This window comes from Dendronephthya gigantea, unplaced genomic scaffold (assembly GCF_004324835.1).
Source record: "Dendronephthya gigantea isolate DGI-Jeju-01 unplaced genomic scaffold, DenGig_1.0 000336F, whole genome shotgun sequence".
Taxonomy (NCBI): Eukaryota; Metazoa; Cnidaria; class Anthozoa; order Malacalcyonacea; family Nephtheidae; genus Dendronephthya; species Dendronephthya gigantea.
Genome location: NW_021163346.1, coordinates 94,390 through 116,527, shown reverse-complemented (window position 1 = coordinate 116,527; position 22,138 = coordinate 94,390). Strand labels below are relative to the sequence as shown.

Sequence of the window (22,138 nt, the reverse complement as noted above, 5' to 3'; positions counted from 1 at the left end):
GATGACTTTTGTCATCAATCAGAGAGTACTCCAGAGTTTATAGAAAATGTAATGCAGACAGGAGCCAGGTCTGTCCTGATTCACTGTCGTACTACGCAAGCTGTCGTCGAACTCCGTGCCCAGGGTTTGACCTTTAGGGGCCATCCCATCAAGTTGTCGCCAGCCCCAAGCGTCCAGTGGGTAAAGCTGACCAGAGTCATGTATGGTACAACCGAAAATTCGATAAAGTCCCGTCTTTCTGAGTACAGCGACGTGATGAAAGTTCGTCGTGAACTAGTTAATGGTATAGGCATCTCTGTCTATACTGTTAAAATGGACCTGAAAAAGCCGATTCCTTCCCGTATTACGATCAATCACCACCCAGTTAATGTTTTTTTACCGTGGTCAAAACCAGCAATGCTTCCGTTGTGAGCAGACGGGACATATCTCTAAGAGTTGTCCTCGCAAGAAACAACCAATTGAAACAATGTCGATCGTAGGGCCACAGAAAGTGGTCTTGCCTCCACCTGTTTCCAGTGACATTCCACCAGTTTCTACTGACGTGCCTGCTGCGGATCTCCCTAAAGACGGTGTTCAAACGCAGTCATCGACCGCTTCTAAAGAAACCCCTCGACATGCTGACTCTGGGAAACGTCTACATATAGATGTTTCTACTCAGTCCGTCAAACAACAAAAAACCACCCCTGATGACAATTCCGTCTCCAAAATCCCTTCTGACTTACCTCCCCTCCCGTCGAGTGAGTCTGACGTTGTCGTGGAGGATATGTCTGATGATGGTCCTGTTGATTATTTCGATTATGAACATTCTCGTTTACGTGTCGAAGCCCTTCCATGGTTACCGATGAAGACGAAAAGAAGTAGAAGACATCGCTGAGCTGTGGTAGTGTCAGATCTGCCAACGTTTCAAAAAAGCATTGCTTTCCGACATCCCACGTTGTTAACCTCTAAAGAGAAAGACCTCATTCCTTCCGTTATGGAAGCGATTAAATCACCTTATGTTCCACCGGATTTGGAATTCCTGTCCGAGCACTGGTTAACGCAAGTTCCGCTACCTGAAGATGCACAGCCGGATCCCATCATCTCGTATACTCGATTCGAATTGTTTCTGCCTGGTTTTATGCTGCACAACTGTTGCCTGACCTGTTTGAACCTCCTCCGCAGCTGACATGAAGCTTGTAAATAATCTGGATCCTCTTACTCGCAAAGCTTACCTAAATTTTTTCATATCTTCATCCGGAATACATCAATGACATAGATGACATTGATTTCGAGCTCAAGGACTCTATCTTTGCTCTTATAGCAAATGGGAACGCTTTAACTTATTAGTGTTGATCATTATTTTTAGTACCGGATTTTGTTTGGTTCTGCGAGAATTGACGGACAAATGACTTGCTGGCCAAGTCTAGCTAGTTAATTTTCATTAGAAACTATGTACATATACCTGTCGATCTTATTATTTCCTGAGCTTAGATAGTACAAATTGCACTTATTGTAATTCTAAACGTTTAATAAATTAAAATAAGATCAAGTGATTTAGTTTTCGTACTCGTGAAAGAAGTGTATTGAAAAGAATTCTCGATAATCTGTCCAAAATCAAGTTGGTGTTGTGCTGGTGGTCCATTGGTGTCTTTCTGGTGGTCTACCGGTGTTTCAGGATGGTTTCTGTTCCCCATGCTGAACGGGCTCTTGTTGGTGTTCTGGCTGATCTCGCTGGTCGCTGGCAAGTCCATCACGTTACAAGAGTTGGTTGATGACTTTTGTCATCAATCAGAGAGTATTCCATCTTGGATTGAAAATGTAATGCAGTCAGGTGCTGCATCAGTGCTCATCCACCGTCGTACGGCTCAGGCTGCTGTCGAGCTTGGAACTCAGGGGTTGACGTTTCGAGGTCACCCGATCAAGCTTTCTCAAGCTCCTAGTCTTCAATGGGTAAAGCTGACTCGTGTCATGTTTGGCACGACTGAGAATACGATAAAATCTCGGTTATCAGATGGTAATGTGCTGAAGATACGACGTGAACGGTATCGGTATCTCAGTGTTTACCGTTAAGATGGATTTGAAAAGGCCAATACCCTCTCGTATAACCATCGATCATCATCCTGTGAATGTTTTTCTATCGCGGTCAGATTCAACAGTGTTTTAGGTGTGAACAGACGGGGCATGTTTCTAAAAACTGCCCTCGCAAAAGAGGTCCCACTCTCCCAAACCCAATTACGGGACCGATGGAAATGGTTCTGCCTACGCCAGATTTGCCCTCGACAGAGGTGACAGTGACAAAGCCATCCGACGATTCCACCCTTTCGAACGTTTCTGAAGAAACCCCACGTCATGTGGATTCTGGGAAACGTTTGGGTCCAGAATTAAATGACCAGTTGACAAAACAGCAGCGAACTTCTCCTGAGGAGCAAGGCATTGACTTGCCTCTAATTTTGCCTGATGTTGATGATGCTCCCGTGGACGACAAGTCTCCTGAGGAGCAAGTCAAAGACTTGCCTCCACCTGACCGTGATGATTCCAGCATGACTGATGATGCTCCAGTGGAGTATATCGATTATGAACAAGCTCGCGTCAGACTTGTCGCTTTGGAAGAAGTGACTGCCGATGACAAGAAAGCTATTGAAGATATGACCGAATCGATTCCTTTGATAAACCTGCCCCGTTTTAAGAAAGCTTTTGCTTTCCGTCATCCAACCTTATTATCCCCGGAAGAAAGTGACCTTCGTCCAGCTGCACTCGCTGCTATACGTACCCCTGCATTGCCTCCTGACCTAGATTTACTTAACGATCCTTTCTTTGTTGAACCTCCATTACCTTCTAAGGCTAAAGCCGACCATCCTGTTACCTATGCTCAATACGAGCTGTTTATGTCCTGGTTCTACGCCGCTTTGGTTCTGCCGGAACTTCTGGACCCTCCAACGGAGAATGATTTATCAGTATTAAAAGACCTGGACACTGAGACCCTGAGGGGTTACCTGAACTTTTTCGCCTTAAGGCACCCGGAATACATTGATGATAGATGCTATTGACTTGGATCTAAAATGCGAACTTTATGATTTAGTTGCTAAAAATCTCGATTTTAATTATGAATGTTGATCATTCATTTTTATTGCTGAACGTTATCTCGGTCTCTTGATAATTTAGAGGACAAATCATTTGCTGGTCAAGTGTAGCTTTTAAATTTGATCGCGACTATGTAATTATACCTGCAGGTCTTATTGTATCCAGTTCTTGGAATGTTACATATAGCACTCTCATGTACATAATTTCAAACGTATAATAAATCAAAATAAGATCAAGTGTAGAAGTTTTTGAAATCTCGAAGAAGTATTATTGTTGAAAAGAATTGTTGATATTGTGGTGCAAGATCAATTGGTTTTATCTTGGTTTTGCAATCTGTACTGGTGGTCCATTGGTCCTTCTGGTGTTCTGCTGGTGTTCTTTCCTGTTTCTGGCTTGCTGGTCTCCTTTGGTGGTTGGCTGGCCTTGGGACTGTCCGTCGAGCAGTGTCTTGTGGTCTCCGTGTCCGTTGGTGCGCGTGCGTCCCCGAGATGTCTGCCATCCCACATGCTGAACGTGCCCTGGTTGGTCTTTTAGCTGAGCTTTCTTTGTCACCTGGTCATCCGATCACGTTGCAAGAATTAGTCGATGATTTTTGCGAACAATCCAAGAATGCTTCAGCGTTCATAGAAAATGTTATGCAGTCGGGCGCAATGTCCATACTCGTTCACTGTCGATCTGCACAAGCTGCTACCGAGTTACGAGCGGAGGGATTAACATTCCGAAGTCATCTCATTAAGCTGTCCTCTGCACCGAGTGTTCAGTGGGTGAAATTAACACGAGTAATGTTTGGTACAACTGAAAACTCGATAAAATCTCGTCTAACAGAATATGGAAACGTTTTGCAAATGCGTTGCGAGTTGGTTAAAGGTATCAGTATTTCCGTTTACTCGGTGAAAATGGATCTCAAAAAACCGATTCCTTCACGCCTCACCATTAACCATCATCCGGTTAATGTGTTTTACCGGGGACAGGCACAACAGTGCTTCCGGTGTGAACAGACAGGACACATTTCGAAGAATTGCCCAGGTAAGAAATTTCTAGTTGAGTCTAACACAATTGTTGGCCCGCAGAAAGTGGATGTACCTCTACAAAATCCTGTACTGGATTCGAGTGTTGATGTCCAATCTATCGCCATTGATGCTCAGTCTCAGCATACCGTACCTCCATCTGTTACGTCGGAAGAAACTCCCCGTCATATTGATTCAGGGAAGCGTTTGCCATCAGCTGCTTCTCTCCCGCTGCCTAAGCAACAACGAACAATTGAAGAAGATCAAATTAAGGATGTCCCTCCTGTTGATAAGCAACAACGAGCCACCAAAGAAGATCAAACTAAAGATGTCCCTCCTGTTGATAACACTAAAAATGCCCCTCCTGTTGATAAACAACAACGATCGATCGAAGATCAAGCTAACAATGTCCCTCCTGTTGAAACCTTGCCCTCCCTCCCTTCTGATACGTCAGTTGAGACTATGGAGGATGATGCCCCGATTGATTATTTTGATTACGAACATGTACGGTTGAAAGCAGAATGTGTTGCAGAACTAACCAATGAAGTTTTAAAAGAGATAGAAGATACGGAAGAACTTATCCTGTTGTCTGATTTGCCAAGCTTCAAAAAAGCTTTTGCCTTCAGGCATCCCACCTTGTTAAACCCTGCGGAGCAACACCTCCTTCCTACAGTCCTCGATGATATCCTTTCTCCTGTAAGACCGACAGGTCTCGAGTTTTTAGAAGATCCTTGTTTCACTCAAGCTCCAGTTCCTGAGAATGTGAACCAAGACCCTAATGTGACTTACGCTCATTATGAACTGTTTCGCTTTTGGGAGTATGCGGCGGCAGCGATGCCTGACTTGTTGGAACCTCTTCTGATGAAGCGCTTTCATTTATTGATAATATAGAACCTGTTGCTCAAAAAGCTTATCTCACCTTTTTTGCTTATATGCACCCAGAGTACATTGACGATATTCCAGATATTGAACCTGAGGTCAAGGACCCTTTATGTGCTTGTCGCAAATGGGTCTGCTCTCTCCTATTAATGTAGATCATTATTTTTATTCCTGTTGTTTTCAGGTTCTAATTGTTTTACGTGGACAAATAGCTTGCTGGTCAAGCCTAGCTAACTATCTCGATTAGACACTATGTACATAATTACATGAAGGTCTTTTCCGGTGCTTAGAACTTGCATATTGCACTATGATGTAATGTTTTAAACGTAAATATATCAAAATAAGATCAAGTGTAGTATCTGTTCTTATCAGCTTAATATCTGATATGTTAGGCAATGCCTAACTCATATATTAAACTGATTTTTGGCCTTCGGCCCTGGGATTGAACCTTGCTTCGCCCTGGCCACGGGTTGTCTCGGTATTGCAGTACATCCGAGTACGGCCCTCTTCCCCTCAACGGGGGAAGAATAACCACCATTTGAATCGAAACAAAAAATTAATATGAATTCAGTAACACTGCATGAAAACTCGCTCAGTATATTGTGATTCTATCATATATAGTATCCGATCTAGTAGCTATCTATTTGTTATACTCAGCCATGCAGCCCTATATATATTATTCAATGCAATAACTTAATTGGCATTGTTCTTTCTAAAATTCTGTTTCGGTAGAGTTAAACCTCACATCAACTCATGCCACTTTCCATTTTCAGACGAACCGCCGCAGTCGCCGGACTCCTCGAGTGATCGGGAAACCAGTTACGAACAGCCATATTGATAACAAACGCCGTACGTACGTATGAATATTATTCACTACTGTAACGTGAACGACCGCGATCGAAACGCTTCGTCGCCACAATTATAAGTCAACGGCGCTGCCACAAAAGCATACTTACCTGACGCGAGAGCACCTTGATCAACTAGGAGGTCCTCTCAAGATGAGGCCCTTTCATTGCACTTCGACTGGGTTGACTCCTGCGATTACCCCTAATGTGGGTAACTCGAGCGTATAATTTCTGGTAGTGGGGACCTGCGTTCGCGCTCGTCCCCTTCTCCCTTCGTCAACCACATCTTATTCATGATTCAAACAAAAATCGAAAAACAAATCTAAAACTCAGAAGAGTGCGTGCGTGCGTGTGAAAGCTAATAACAACTTGATTTTTTAACAACGGTACGCCGTCGGGTTGTGTCACAAGTTATCAAGTGTAACCGAATCTCAGAAAATCGTTTGAAATTCGACACCTATTGATCAGCTCTCGCTACCGATCGACGGATGGCGTGCCGGTACTACATACATATAAATATACTACCACCGCTACCGCAGCGTCGAGAGGTTCGTCACACGATATATAACAACGTCTTGGATATCAGCACATACCACAGCACCACAACTCTTGCGAGGCAACACATCGACGTAGATAAATGAATAACCAACTATCTATCGGAACTGTGTGAAAGCAAAAGTGACCGAAAACCACAAAAAACAGCTTCACGATCATCGTTGTTCACCAACTCTCGACAATATAGAATGGCTCGGCGGCAGCAGCAAAGCGTGACCGCGAGGACATCTCGGCAAGCGTAGGCGGCCCGCCGGCCTCGCATCGAACCCGTTCACGAAATAACGAGCTGCGGCGACATCGGTGCTTGGCTCCTTCGTGCCGCGAATCCTGCATGCTCACTCAATCGCACACCACCGGGTCGAGCGGGCTCGCCGATGTGCAATAAAGTCTTGGTGGCGAGGCGAAAACGGGTTATCGCTTCTCGGCCTTTTGGCTAAGAGAAGAATTCCGAAATCTCGATTGCAAGTAGACGCAAAGAAGAGGAAGCTAAGAAGAGGAAGGCACAGAAGAGGAAGCAAAGAAGAGGAGGTCTTGGCTCTGGTGTCTCTGGTCTCTGGCTTGTCTCCTGCCTCCGCTGCTGGTCTCCCTCGTGGTTGGCTTGGTGGTGTCGTGGCCTTGGGGCCAGTCGGCTCTTGGGAGCCCTGGTGTCTCGTTGGTGTCTGGTGTCTCATTGGTGTCTCGTGGCTTGCGTCTCGTGGCTCGTGGCTCGTGTTGTTAGCTGGTGTTCGGGCTGGTGCCCTAAAGTGTTTTTTGACATTTATCAGGAAGGGCAAGGGCTAGCCTTGCTGGACTTCCTGTAGGTTAAATTTTTTTTATTACTCTTTTCTAATTATTTGGAGGGCAAAGGATTGTCCTTTGCTGGACTCCTTATTTGTACTCCTTCTTTCTTGGGGTGCAGAGCTTTGGTCTCTGCAGGACCCCTTTTCTATACCTTCTCGGGGGGCAGAGTTTCGTCTCTGCTGGCCCCTTTATATTTCATAGGGGGCAGAGGTTTAGTCTCTGCTGGTCCCTTTATATTTTTCTCGGGGGCATTATCTCTGCTATCTTTTCTATATTTTCTGAGGGAGGTTTAGTCTCTGCTGGTCCCTTTTATATATTTTCTCAGAGCATTTCTCTGCTGGACATCTTTTCTATATTTTCTCAGGGGCAGAGGTTTAGTCTCTGCTGTTCCCCTTTTATATATTTTCTCAGGGGGCAGAGCATTGGTCTCTGCTGGACCCCTTTTCTATATTTTCTCGGGGGGCAGAGGTTTAGGCTCTGCTGGACCCCTTTTCTTCTCTTTGTTTTTGTTTTGTTTCAAACCATGAAGATTCCTTTTGCGAATCGAACAGTTGATGTTGGCTTGCCTGCTGATGCGGGTGAAGTGAGAATTACCGTCAAGAGTGTAATGACGGAATTCCGAGAGCAACTGAAAGACAATTTCTCGCGTCTTTGTGAAGCATGTGTTCTCCTATCGTCGCGTCTTGTTCGAGTGACTTGTCGCTCGGAGGTTGCATGTGAGGAATTCTCTCACTCTGGCTTGACCTTTCGGGGAAAGCCTTTAACATTCAAGCCGTGTAAAACAGCCAAATGGGTAAATGTTACTCGATTGAGCTATGGTATCCCGGATGATGCCATTCGGGAGGCCTTACGCCCCTATGGTACCATTCTTCATGTGAAGATGGATACCCTTTATAACGTTTATACTGGCGTACGAAACGTTTTGATGGAAATACGTCAGTCAATACCATCACGAGTGCACATAGCAGGGCACTGGTGTAATGTTTTTCATGTTGGTCAGGTTCAAACATGTTTTATTGTCATAAACCTGGTCATGCTGTTAAGGATTGTCCAGCAAGACATCCCGTTATTCAGGACGAACCGGCAATTGAAATAATTGATCCTCCTGAGGTTGATAATTCAAACGTTCCCTCCCAACTGAAACTACCTCGACAACAGTTGCTCCTAAGACCTCTGCAGCTGTTATAACACAAAATACTACAACGAAAGCAGCTGCTCCTAAGACCTCTGCAGCCGTTGTAACGGATAACACTACCACAACAGCAACTGCTAGTAAGACCTTTGCAGCTGTTGTAAATGACAGTGTTATGGAGCATGATGATGTTCCTTTCCAACCCGTGAAGCTTAACCGTTCAAAAAAACGCACTCGATCTGATGACGAGTCATCAGCAGGTTCTGCTTCACACGATGGCAAACGTGGAAAACCCCTTTCTGACTTGACCTCGCCGAATCTCTTCTCGACATTAGAAGATGAGGCTGCTGAGATGGACAATAATATGGAAGTTGGTGTCGAAAATGATTTACCTATCAACACTCAGCTTGAAACCAATGATAACAACACTAAGGATGATCGAAATAATGAGCGAGTTGATGATGATAAGGATAATGATGACGATGATAGTGATGTTGATAAGGATGATGAGGATGCTGATGATGATGATAATGATGATGATGATAACGATGATGATGATGATTACGATGATGAGGTTGATCAAGAATACGTTGATGCTACTGAGGAAGTTGATAATAACGAAATTGAAGAGGTTGTAGATGATGTTGAGGAGAGCGATGGTGATAGCATTCCACTAAGCGTCCGTGCACAGCTGAAAGCAGCTAAACACGCTTCAAGCTCTCTTGATTCCTCTTATGAGGCTGGTGATGAAGGAAATCTGTCTTCCTCTACTTCCCAAATATTACCTTCAGAAGTAGAGACTCAGCTTACCCCCTTTACCCCTAATCTTCCACGAACAAATCGATCAAAAAGTAAAAGTTCTCAAGAGAGTTCTGACGTTCTCGCCTCCTTCCTATGTTCACGAAAAACGGCACCTGCTCCAGTTGTTGGTTCCACAAAGAAGAAATGAACAATGGCTTCTTTTTTTGCTTTTTATAATGGCAGCTAAAGTATCTTTATTACATTGAACTGCCAGGGTCTACGGACCTCTGACCATCGAGACACACTTTTTTCTTGGATCAATTGTTGTAAGGCCAGCTTTATTTGTCTGCAAGAGACCCATTCAATCTCGGAAGCCGAATTTTCAAAATGGCTTTCTGATGCCACCTCAAGTGGTCTTAACAAAATAGGTTACAAAGCAATATCCTCTCCTGGCGCTAATCGTAGCTCAGGTGTCGCTATTCTTTACAAACCTGATTACTCTATAGTCCATTCTTTTAAAGATCAATCTGGCAGGTTAATATGTGCAGAGTTCGAACAGGAGAATTTTTCAATACAGCTTTGTAACGTGTATGGTCCAAATAAAAAAGCTCCGGGTATTGATTTCTTTGAATCGCTATATACTATTCTCGATCGAGATACACCCATTGTTCTTTGTGGGGATTTTAATACGGTTGTTGATGCTTCCAAAGATCGATTGGGTTGTAATCCAACCTCCATTTGGGCATATAATTGGTCGGACACTCTTACAGATCTGATGACCTCTTATGATCTGCATGATGTGTGGCGACTTCATCACCCTAATAAGAATGAGTATACTTGGCGTCGTCCTAACGGACAACAAGCATCCAGACTTGACATGTATTGGCTCTCTTCCTTTTTTCTCCCTATGGTTTTGGAAGTTAATATTTTACCCTTTTTTCGTTCTGACCATTCTTATGTGTATCTAGAACTAGGCATACCTTCCAGCGTCAATCGAGGTAGAGGTCTCTGGAAATTCAACACGTCTCATTTAAGTGACCCGGCTCTTAATGAGCTAGTAAAAGATTTCTGGACATCTTGGCGAACATATAAGGCTTCCTTCCATTCTATGAGTGCTTGGTGGGATGCCGGTAAATCCCGTCTTCGTCACCTCATAGCCAAATTTTCCCGTTCAAAAGCTATCAATGATCGACATGCAATTTCCTCATTAGAGAAAACTCTATTCCATCTCGATCGCCGTGCTGCAGCCGGTGAAGATGTAAAGTCAGACATTGCTGACACAAAATCTGAGTTAGAAGAAGCCCACTTAAAGAGAGCCAGAGGTGCCCGTATCCGATCCAACATTCAATGGGCTGAAGAGGGAGAAGCCTCTACCGCATATTTTTTTCGTTTGGAAAAAAAACGAGCACGAAGACGAATTATTTCTTCAGTGCGCAACTTAGCAGGAGTTGTAGTCTCCACTGCAAAATCCATCGCTCTAGCATGGATTCAATTCTATGCCCTCCTTTTCACTGCACAGCCTCTAGATCGCGAACATCAAGACTTTTTTCTAAAGAACATTAATATGCGTCTGTCTGATGATGAGAAATCACAGTGCGAAGGGCCGCTTACAAATGCCGAATGTAAACGAGCTTTAGATGGCATGGCCTCTGGCAAGTCTCCTGGCCTTGATGGCTTTCCGGCTGAATTTTATAAGCGTTTTTGGCCAATTCTTGGTGACGACTTTGTTGAAGTCATAATTTTTGTTTTCAACAAAAAAGTCTCTCTATAAGCCAACGGTCTGGTGTAATCACTCTTCTGCACAAACGAGGAGATCGAGAGGATATGAAAAATTGGAGGCCGATAACTTTATTATGCGTAGACTATAAGATTGTCGCAAAATCCCTCGCAAATCGTCTTCTTGGAGTTCTTGACTCGGTCATTCATTTCGACCAATCTTGTGGAGTTCCTGGTAGAAATTGTGCCGAAATGTTCGCCTGCTGCACGATGTTGTAGCGCATGCAAATGTGGAATGCTGGAGGAGCAGTCATATCCTTAGATCAAGAGAAAGCCTTTGACCGGGTTGAGTGGTCGTACCTCGCCCGTGTCTTGGAAAATATGAATTTCGGCCCTTCTTTTCGTAGTTGGGTCGCATTACTGTATACCAATATATTCTCTAGTGTCCTCATTAATGGCGAACAATCCGCTCTCTTTCCCGTTTCCAGAGGTGTTCGTCAAGGATGCCCTCTATCTCCACTGCTATATGTCATTGTGGCTGAAACGATTGCATGCGCAATTCGGAAGGATCCTGCTATTGATGGCTATTCTTTGCCAAATAGTCAAAAGGTTAAATTATGCCAATATGCCGACGATACTTCCGTTATCGTTTGTTCTTTCCGTGCCTTACAAGCTTTGTTTTCCCTTTTTAATCGCTACGAACTGGCCTCTGGAGCCAAGCTTAATACCAAAAAATCGCATGGTTTACTATTTGGTTCCTGGAAACACCGAAATGACTTACCAATACCATTAGATTGGTCAAGTACCTCCATTACAGTACTAGGTTCCAAACTGAGTAATTTGGAGTCACAAGATTGGACTTCCAAAATTCAGAGCCTTGATTCCATCTTCTCCACATGGCAAACCAGGAAGCTTCATACCATGGTCGAGCGTTGATCTCCAACATGTTAGGCTTAAGCATTTTTGGTATTTAGCATCCTTTTCCACCGTTCCCGCAAATACTATCAAAGCGATTAATTCAAAAGTCTTTAACTTTATATGGCAGAAAAAACGAGAATGGCTTGCCCGGGCTTCAGTCACCCAACGTTCTACCCTAGGGGGACTCGGCGTAGTTGACATCAAACGGAAAATATGTCTTTACACGTATTATGGATTAAAAGTATTTCTTACACCAGAACCTGCCATGGGCTACCTTTTTCCGTATGTATTTACGTCGAGCCTTTCCGGGTCGCACTGTTGTTCAGGTTTTATCTCTACCATCTCCACCTAAGTAGCTATGGATGCTTTACCAACTTTTTATCGCTCCGTATTAGAATCATGGTTTAGATTGCCAAGAAAATATGTCGACGGAGAATTTATTATAGAAGGACGCAAAAACAATTCTTGTAAGTTATCATCATTATCTGCCAAATACGTTTATGACATTCTATCAATGAGCGAACGCACACAACATCGTTGTGTTGAAATATCGCAACTGGGTCTGTCATGTGATTGGCCTACAGTTTGGCGTAACTTACTTCTATGGCGTTTTATTAGAAACGTCCGAAACACATCATGGCTTATTGCTCACGGCATCCTTCCAACTGCTGACCGTTTGATCCGTTCGGTATAAACGTCAACGCTCGTTGTCATTGTGGCAAAGAGAGACATTATTCACCTCTTTACAGCCTGTCCCTTTGCTCTAAAGTTAATACGTTGGTACCACTCTATCATCAAGCGATATAATCCATTATCTGCATTGCCATCTTCTAGTGAGATCCTACTTGGATATGTTGACTCCAGACATATCCCATTGGTCTTTTCTTGTCTCCTAGGAGTCATACGACATCAAATATGGCTTGCTAGAAACTCCTTTGTTTCAATCGCATAAATCCTGACTTTATCGCTTCACGGGACAAGGTTAAATCCACCCTTCGCTTCACTTTGAAAATTCAACGTCGTCATTGTTTAGCACAACATTTTTCTGAACAATGGCTCGCTGGTGAAGTATTTGGCTTCATTACTCCAGTTGATTCCATCGAATTCATAGCTTGATAAATAATTTTTTATTTTTTGTTCTTCGTGGTCACGGGGGTCGCCTTATGGGAAAGTACTGCCGTCGGCCTCGAAGATGTATTGTCTTGTAATCTGTCTCGTGGACAGTCCTGTCCAATTAATTTTGGCCTGTGGTTGGTTGGACTTCGGTTCGACTGGACTGCACAGGTGACCACCTTTACGGTGAATTTTTAGAGTGTAGCTTGTTTGCGGACAAGCTGCACTGATCTTTCAGGGTTGCTCGCGTTGATCGTGTGATTCACCATCATCACTGTCATTCATCGTACCATTCACGCGTTGCATCATGGCAGGGGAGAGGTTACCCTCTGACGATCTGCGTCACTAAGTAGTGGCCCCCTTGGGTGCGGCGATTGCACGGGTCCAGGCTCCATTGCACCGTCGGAGTCGATAAGCCCATCGTCGTTCAACTCAAAATAAGATCAAGTGTAGTATCTGTTCTTATCAGCTTAATATCTGATATGTTAGGCAATGCCTAACTCATATATTAAACTGATTTTTGGCCTTCGGCCCTGGGATTGAAGCTTGCTTCGCCCTGGCCACGGGTTGTCTCGGTATTGCACTACATCCGAGTACGGCCCTCTTTCCCTCAACGCGAGGGGAAGAATCAAATCATTTGAATCGAAACAAAAATTTAATGTGAATTCAGTAACACTGATGAAAACTCGCTCAGTGTATGAAGAACTGCCGCAGTCGCCGGACTCCTCGATCGATCGGGAAACCAGTTACGAACAGCCACCGCATTCAGGTAACCGAAACGGCGTACGTACGTACTTGTATCGGAATATTATTCACTAGTGCTAGTAACGCGGCGGCGGTTAACGACCGCGATCGAAACGCTTCGTCGCCACAATTATAAGTCAACGGCGCTGCCACAAAAGCATACTTACCTGACGCGAGAGGCACCTTGATCAACTAGGAGGTCCTCTCAGGATGAGGCCCTTTCATTGCACTTCGACTGGGTTGACTCCTGCGATTACCCCTAATGTGGGTAACTCAAGCGTATAATTTCTGGTAGTGGGGACCTGCGTTCGCGCTCGTCCCTTTCTCGGCCTTTTGGCTAAGATAATATTTCCGAAATCTCGCTCTGAAGAAGACGCAAAGAAGAGGAAGCAAAGAAGAAGAAGCACAGAAGAGGAAGCAAAGAAAAGGAGGTCTTGGCTCTGGTGTCTCTGGTCTCTGGCTGGTCTCCTGCCTCCGCTGCTGGTCTCCCTCGTGGTTGGCTTGGTGGTGTCGTGGCCTTGGGGCCAGTCGGCTCTTGGGAGCCCTGGTCTCTCGTTGGTGGCTCGTGTCTCGTGGCTTTCGTCTCGTGGCTCACGTCTCGCGGCTCGTGTTGTTAGCTGGTGTTCGGGCTGGTACCCTAAAGTGTTTGAGATTTATCAGGAAGGGCAAGGGCTAGCCTTGCTGGACTTCCTGTAGGCTAAAATTTTTTTATTATTATTCTTTTCTGATTATTTGGAGGGCGAAGGACTTCCTTTGCCGAACTCCTTATTTGTCTTCCTTCTTTCTTTGGGGTGCAGAGCATTGGTCTCTGCAGAACCCTTTTCTATATTTTCTCAGGGGGCAGAGGTTTAGTCTCTGCTGGTCCCTTTTATTTGGTGGGCAAAGGACAGTCTTCGCTGGACACCTTTCTGTGTGTTTTCCCCTTATTCTTAAACCATGAAGATTCCTTTTGCGAATCGAACGGTTGAGATTGGTTTACCTGGTGATGCAGGCAAAGCCAGAGTTACCGTCAAAGGTATAATGACGGATTTTCACGAACAATTAAAAGACAATTTTTCGCGTCTTTTAGAAGCGTTTGTGCTCTTCTCACCACGTCATGTTTGAGTGACTTGTCGCTCGGAAGTCGCATCTGAGGAGTTTTGTCATTCTGGCTTGACCTTTTGAGGAAAGCCTGTAACATTCAAACATTGTAAGACATCAAAGTGGGTGAATGTTACCAGATTGAGTTATGGTATCCCAGATGAGGCTGTTCGGGATGCCCTACGTCCCTACGGTACGATTCTTCACACGAAGATGGAAAGTTTATACAATGTTTACGTTGGGACCAGGAATGTGCTAATGGAAATTCGCACACCAATACCATCTCGTGTTGTCGTTAGTTCCTTTGGTGCCTTAGAAGCCCTGTTTTCTCTCTTCCACCGTTACGAGCTGGCCTCCGGTGCGAAGCTTAACGCAAAAAAATCGCACGGTCTACTGTTTGGATCATGGAGAAATAGGAATGATTTACCCATTCCTTTGGATTGGTCTAGCACATCGATCACTGTGTTGGGTTCTTCCCTTGGCAACTCAGAGTCCCAAAATTGGTCATCTAAGATTGAGAGTCTCTCCTCAATCTTTTCGACCTGGCAAACTAGGAAGTTGTCCTACCACGGTCGAGCTCTTATTTCAAACACGTTGGGTCTAAGCATATTTTGGTATTTGGTGTCCTTTTGTTGTGTTCCAATTAATACGGTAAAAGAGATAAACTCTAAAGTTTTTACCTTTGTCTGGCAGAAAAAACGGGAATGGCTTGCCCGAACATCCGTTACACAGCGATCTATTCTTGGAGGTCTTGGAGTCATCGACTTCAAACGAAAAATATCCTCCTTACACGTGTTATGTGTTAAGCGATATTTCCAACATCCGAACCTTCCATAGGCTATCTTATTTTCAATGTATTTACGGCGCGCCTTTCCGGGACGTACTATCGTTCAAATTTTATCTCTCCAGTTTCCTCCTAAATATGCTATGGACGCTTTACCTGCTTTTTACCGCTCAGTATTAGAATCTTGGTTTGTTTTGCCAAGGAAATACGGCATGTTGTAAAACACGGACTGGACTGCATTTGTAAAACACGGACTGGACTGGACTGGACTCAAAATCTGTAAAACGCGGACTCAAAATCTGTAAAACGCGGACTCAAAATCTGTAAAACACGGACTCAAAATCTGTAAAACACGGACTCAAAATCTGTAAAACACGGACTCAAAATCTGTAAAACGCGGACTCAAAATCTGTAAAACACGGACTCAAAATCTGTAAAACACGGACTCAAAATCTGTAAAACACGGACTCGACAATCAGTTGTACTACATGATGATCATTTGTTATATTCAATTTAAGAGCAATCTAAATTTTTTACGTTAATTTACTTTCCCATTGTTGAAAGGTAAATTAAATGTTACACGAAAACGTTTTCAACATCAACTTGCAACGCCGCGATAACTGATGTTTTTGAAAAAGGTTTACGCGTTGAATATGGTATATAGCTATATGAGCAGTTTTTATGAAACGAGTAGAAAGTTTATGACTGTTTAATCCACACAGCATGCATTGTTCAAATTTTTGTTTATTACTGCGTTGCGAGTTGATGTTGAAAATTGTTACGTGTAACATCACCTTAAAGTCCGGTGCTGTAAACGCAGAAAACAGTTTATTATTACATAAAAAATAAATTTGTTCTACTTAGAAAAGCAACTACTGAAATAGTTTGCTTACTGGCTTGCTGTACCAGCATAATCCATTGCTTCAAATGAAGCATTGTACGTTGTAGTAATATTTAACGAAACAACAGTAACATAACGAAACAAAATTAAACAATTTAGAAATAGATTAATTTTCAGCATGCAGGTAGTGCTTTCGCACGTCTAATATGGTAAGGCTTTTACGTCGCCCATGCGTAGCGTCGAAATCATTTTTTCAGTCAATACATAGATCAGTAATAAAAACCACTGGTTCGCCAAGATTTCAATAATTGATTTTGTGCCAGAGAAATATTGAATATGACTCGAGAAATAGAACGACTCTAAAGTGCAAAATTTATACCCAATTTCGTCAGCATGAGGTTGTAATGTTCTTTCTGAAGAAACGGAATTAAATCGCTTGGTAAATGGCACAAAGCTGGTGTAAACTGAGGAAGAGCTGTTCGTGCACAGTACAAGTTAACATGAAGATAAACGGATGAGATACTTGGTGATGTTTGCAACTGTCCGTCCTTGTAGTATTTCCGATTCAGTCTAGTAGTCAGTACTAAATCGTGTGGTGGAGAAGGCATAACATTTCCAGGCTTTAACAATTCACCGCAGCCATAGCAGCGTGATACTCGACTATCAAGGTATGGAAGTCTCGCAAATGCGAATGAACCTGGAACTGGTTTTTGTCTTGCTGGACTGCGCTGATTAGCTTGATGTGTTGCAAGAGGGTTAACTTGTGCATGGTTAAGTGGATCGACTGGTGGTGATGGTTGAACAGCATATGGCGAAATAAAGCCAGGTCGACGATTGCCGTTAACTGGCATTAACCCAGGCTGAAGCGGGGCGAAACCTGGTTGGCAGGCCATGCTGCATCATACCAATTAGATCAACAGTAATCGCTTCCTGGATACTATCACGTTCGTATGTCCGTTGCATAGCGCTTCTCTCGAACTGTTAAAATAGAAATACAGTAAGTCAACGATCGTGTAATTACTTTAATATTAGCTTTTTGATTTGAATTTTGAGAATGATGTTCTGTTAATTATATATGCTTACTTTGTTTTCATCACTTTTTTCGTCATTCGTCGTATTTATTACACGTATCTCCTCCACACCATCAGTTTCAAGTGAATATCTCGCTCTTTTACTGTGATCATGGTCTTTCATAATCTCTGTTAAAAAGATGTCACCTCTGAGAACAGATGAGTTGTGAGTTGCTAATTAAAACCATTGTTAACCACTCAAACACTTGAAAGTCGCTGGTTCATGCAGCTGCTTTTTGTAGAACCTTTCCGTGAGCTGAATTTCTTTACAGCTAGTTTACCTTGCGAGTTACGAAATGCAGCCAGCAAATATTTTAATTATTAGTGTTGCATCTCCAATTTTAATCACTTTAACGGCAGATAATATTCATAATTCATCTGAAATACGTTTTGCCCCCCGGAAAGCTGAATAGTTATTAATAACTTTAAATGAGTGGAAACACAAAAAATGATATCATACATTCACAATACCTTGTCGAACTTCTGAACATTCACCCAGATTGCTTAGCTCCCGACTTTCTGCATCTCTTTTGTCATTTCTTGTCAACTAATTTTACAAAAAATATTGAATACATAAACGACTAGAGTGCTCAATAGGGCCAGCCTAGAGCGTTAATAGAATAGAAGTAAACCAAGACAGTAAAAATTTCAAAACATATAGATTACTGTACAGTTTCGTACGTGAAGCTGTGTAAGCATAGCTTCACATACGAAACTGTACAGTAATCTATATGTTTTGAAATTTTTACTGTCTTGGTTTACTTCTATTCTATATATTATGTATATATATTAATAATGTATATAAATATGCATATAGTATTTATACATATATATGTACATGAATGCATATATCCGTGTATGTCCGTATAATATGTCCGTATGACGCCATATACGGACCGCGCGAGATTTTTAAAAGCATTAAACGGGAATTAAAAAAGAGAAATCTATTATTTACCAGTTTAGTCGGTCTGTATAGGGAAATATTTACCTGAGCATGGGCTCAAAAACGTCCCCCGGTCTCGGGCTGTTTTTGAAGACAATTCGTCTAAATTAGTTATGTTCTCACCTTGCTTGTTTCATTTTCAGAGTTTGTAATTCCTCTCACACGTGAATGTTCCATTTCCTCTTCTTTAGTTTCTTCAGAAGAATCCTGAATTGTTTGCACTTCTGTAAACGGTTGTTTACAAATGGCAATTTAAAGCGTCCAAAACTAGCGTTTTATTATTTTTAAAAATATAAGGAGCCACTCACAATAAAATGTTAGCTAAATAAGACATAATTTTGTACTAACCTTCATATGGCGTAACCCAAACTAAGCTTTGCTTCTGATCTCTTTTCACCCCTGCCATTTTTAGTCGTAGTAAGAACCATTGAACGACCGATTTGCAAGATTCATAGCTACAATCTGGAGTTACCATTAAAACACCGTTTCCATTTCCTCCAAGGTTTTCATTCACAGGATGAGTGTCAACGAGAAAGAAAGCGTCTTTGCAAATTCCAACAGTGAATATGTAGGGGCTGCAATTGTAAGCTCCCATACATGTTTTCCCTTGCGATGCCTTCGTTGTTAAACTTCTTAGGATTTCCTCTCTTGCGGCGGTAGAAAATACTTTGCTTGCTGACACACATTCTTCAGAAAGTTTGTATTTCTCCAGCAGTAAATTGTTGTTTGAAAGAATAGATTGGGCTTCTTGAATATCGTAAAATCTGCTAGCATCCCTGTGGTTATTCACATGTGAGGGAAGATTAAGAATAACGTCCTGGATAATTTCACGTGCCCGTTCCCAGGTTGGTATCTTACGGAATTCAGCGTTGTGTAATAGTCCGTCACAAATTCCGAGTGAAAGAAACGCACAACAGTTGGTTGCGTCATTTGTTGGAGGTGAAACATGTTCAGGTGTTTGCCCTACCTCGTTTTCTTCTAAAGCTAGAGCAAGGCAAGTGTCATATTGCTCCAATATCGTGGTTTGGCTTACACTCAATGGCAGGCGATGAAAATAGTTTACTAAACTCTTTCGACAAATACAAAGAACCTTTGCTGTAGAAGGTCTTGCAACCGCGTCAAAATTAGCGCACTGTTTGAAAACCTCTTCTAATTGCCACCACGAGGTTACCCTCAAATGTTCGTACTTTGTCCCATGTTTAGGTAGTTGACGTTTAGCTAAGAAATTTTTTAATGTGGCCTGAGTATCTGGAACTCCGGATTCCTCTAATTCTGCCCGATATGGACTACGAAGCTCCGGATTCATCATCGCATACAAGCCCTAAAGACCACATATCTGCACGCTTCATGTCTTCCTGGCTTGCGAAATCGAGTTGGTTAAGCTGCATTTCTGGAGCCATATATGCAGGAGTACCACAACCAATGGAATTTGTCTTCGACGTAACAACTGACTTAGTTTGGATGTCGATTCCACGGCTGAGACCAAAATCGGTAAGACGGCATACGATAGGACATTTTTCATACGCGCTGCCCATCGCAGCCTCGTCATGAGCAACGCCTTTCAAATGTTGGTTACAAACCAAAATATTGCTCGGTTTAAGATCACGATGAACAATGTTGTTGTGGTGCAAATAGTCTAGCCCAGTAACTATATCCTTTACGCAAATCGGCAACAACTCTGAAATCGGAAGCTCTAAATCCTTTTGTTTTAAAACAACTTTCGGGAGCTTAAAGCTCCCTGCCATTTTAAAGTATACCACTGAAGTAACTTGGTTTTAAGTCCAGACTATACACGACAGACTATCATACACAATCGTCGCATGAACGCAGCTGTTTGACAGTTTGTATTTCCGGATACGAAATAATATAAGCTGTTACAATTTAAGGTTACAGCCTGTACGAAACTGGTAATAGCTACTTAAAAACAAAATCTTTAAAATTGAAATAACTTATCTATGGGTTAGAACGCATTATATAATATTTATGAATTTGGTGTAGTTACTTGGGAATCTTGCTAACACTCTGAACTGAAGTAATAGTATAGCCGCCAGAAAGGTGTGAAAACTGCCAAATGAAATATGAAGACCCTGCAGTTAATTTCCTTTCAAATCAAACGAAGAATCATTAACCATGCAAGCCAGACCCGCTCTTAGTTCAAACTTAGCGTTTTACAGATTTTGAGTCCGTGTTTTACAGATTTTGAGTCCGTGTTTTACAGATTTTGAGTCCGCGTTTTACAGATTTTGAGTCCGTGTTTTACAGATTTTGAGTCCGTGTTTTACAGATTTTGAGTCCGCGTTTTACAGATTTTGAGTCCGCGTTTTACAGATTTTGAGTCCGCGTTTTACAGATTTTGAGTCTAGTCCAGTCCAGTCCGTGTTTTACAAATGCAGTCCAGTCCGTGTTTTACAACATGCCAGGAAATACGTAGATGGGGAATTTATCATCGAAGGGCGAAAAAACAATTCATGCCAGCTATCATCATTATCCGCCAAGTACGTTTACGACACCTTGGCGACAAGAGAACGTACGCAACATCGTTGTGTCGAGAAATATCGAGGCTGGGGTCTGTCTTGCGACTGGCCCACAGTATGGCGTAACCTTCTTCTTTGGCGCTTTGTCAGAAATGTCAGAACTACTTCCTGGCTTATAGCTCACGGTATTTTACCAACTGCTGACCGTTTAATCCGTTTTGGTATGAACGTCAACTCCAGATGTCATTGTGGTAAAGAAGAGACGTTGATTCATCTCTTTACTGCCTGCCCGTTTGCTCTCCAGTTATTAAGATGGTATCACTCTATCATCAGGCAATACAATCCACTTTGTCCACTACCATCTCCAAGTGAAATCCTCCTTGGCTATACTACCTCCACCCATATCCCACTAGTCTTTTCTTGTCTTTTGGGAATTATTCGCCACCAAATATGGGTAGCTAGGAACTCCTTTCGATTTGATCGAATAAAACCGGACTTTGTGAACTCACGAGATAAGACCAAATCCACACTGCGTTTTAATTTAAAGATCCAAAAGCGGCACTGTTTACAACAGCTTTTTTCCGATCAATGGCTTGCTGGTAATGTCTTCGGCATCATTACGCATGGAGATTCCATTGAATTCAGCGAATTTTTAAAATAATTACTTCGTCCTTTTGTCCCTTTTTGTCGTTCTCTGCAAGCGCCGCGGTCGCCTTATGGGAAAGTACTGCCGTTCTCTTGTAGATGTATCGTGTCCTTTGTCCTTTTTTGTTCTTCGTGGATGCGGCGGTCGCCTTATGGGAAAGTACTGCCGTCATCTTCGGGGATATGTTGTAATATGTTTATTGCGCATCTCTTCTGACTTTTGTCAGCTGAGATTTCTACTATGAATTTTGGCCTGTGGTTCGATCGGTCTTTGGTTTGATTGGGCTGCACAGGTGACCACCTTTTAGGTGAATTTTTAGAGTGTAGTTCGTTTGAGGACGAGCTGCACCGGTGTCTTTAGGTTGGGTTGCTCGCGTTGATCGTGTAATTCACCATCATCACTGTCATTCATCGTACCATTCACGTGTTGCATCATGGCACAGGGGAGAGGATCATACCCTCTGACGATCTGCGTCACTAAGTAGTGGCCCCCTTGGGTGCGGCGATTGCACGGGTCCAGGCTCCATTGCACCGTCGGAGTCGATAAGCCCATCGTCGTTCAACTCAAAATAAGATCAAGTGTAGCCGCATTTGTTCTTAAGTGATCGCTGGCAAATTTAGGGCACAGTTTGTTTACTGTCCGGTTCAATTTATTTGAACGCCTAAAAAACGCTACTCAGCCATCGGCGCAGCCACAGTTAAGTGGTCTTTTAGAGATACTTAACATTATTGTGCAAGTATACTGAGAGGTCTTTTAGAGACACTCAGTTCGCCTTTTGGTCTCCTCATAACACTTGGTTGTTTCTTTAGG

The 22,138-nt window shown here is 42.9% G+C and overlaps 1 protein-coding gene, 3 non-coding genes and 1 pseudogene across 4 annotated transcripts; 4 read left to right on the top strand and 1 right to left on the bottom strand.

Moving 5' to 3' along the window:
* Window positions 1-5,278: 5,278 nt before the first annotated feature.
* Window positions 5,279-5,458, top strand: LOC114542105 (annotated as a pseudogene).
* Window positions 5,459-5,894: 436 nt separating this feature from the next.
* Window positions 5,895-6,057, top strand: LOC114542103. The gene has a single exon (XR_003689484.1). It is a non-coding gene; the product is annotated as a U1 spliceosomal RNA (small nuclear RNA).
* A 7,115-nt stretch (window positions 6,058-13,172) lies between these two features.
* LOC114542104 lies at window positions 13,173-13,355 on the top strand. The gene has a single exon (XR_003689485.1). It is a non-coding gene; the product is annotated as a U2 spliceosomal RNA (small nuclear RNA).
* A 294-nt stretch (window positions 13,356-13,649) lies between these two features.
* Window positions 13,650-13,813, top strand: LOC114542111. Its single transcript, XR_003689489.1, has one exon. It is a non-coding gene; the product is annotated as a U1 spliceosomal RNA (small nuclear RNA).
* A 3,222-nt stretch (window positions 13,814-17,035) lies between these two features.
* On the bottom strand, window positions 17,036-18,614 carry LOC114542099. Its single transcript, XM_028561841.1, has 5 exons — window positions 18,557-18,614; window positions 18,332-18,432; window positions 17,737-17,812; window positions 17,279-17,394; window positions 17,036-17,173 (listed from the first exon to the last, which is right to left on the bottom strand). Exons 1-5 carry the CDS (start codon window positions 18,612-18,614, stop codon window positions 17,036-17,038), a joined length of 489 nt encoding a protein of 162 aa, XP_028417642.1.
* Between the last annotated feature and the right edge of the window lie 3,524 nt (window positions 18,615-22,138).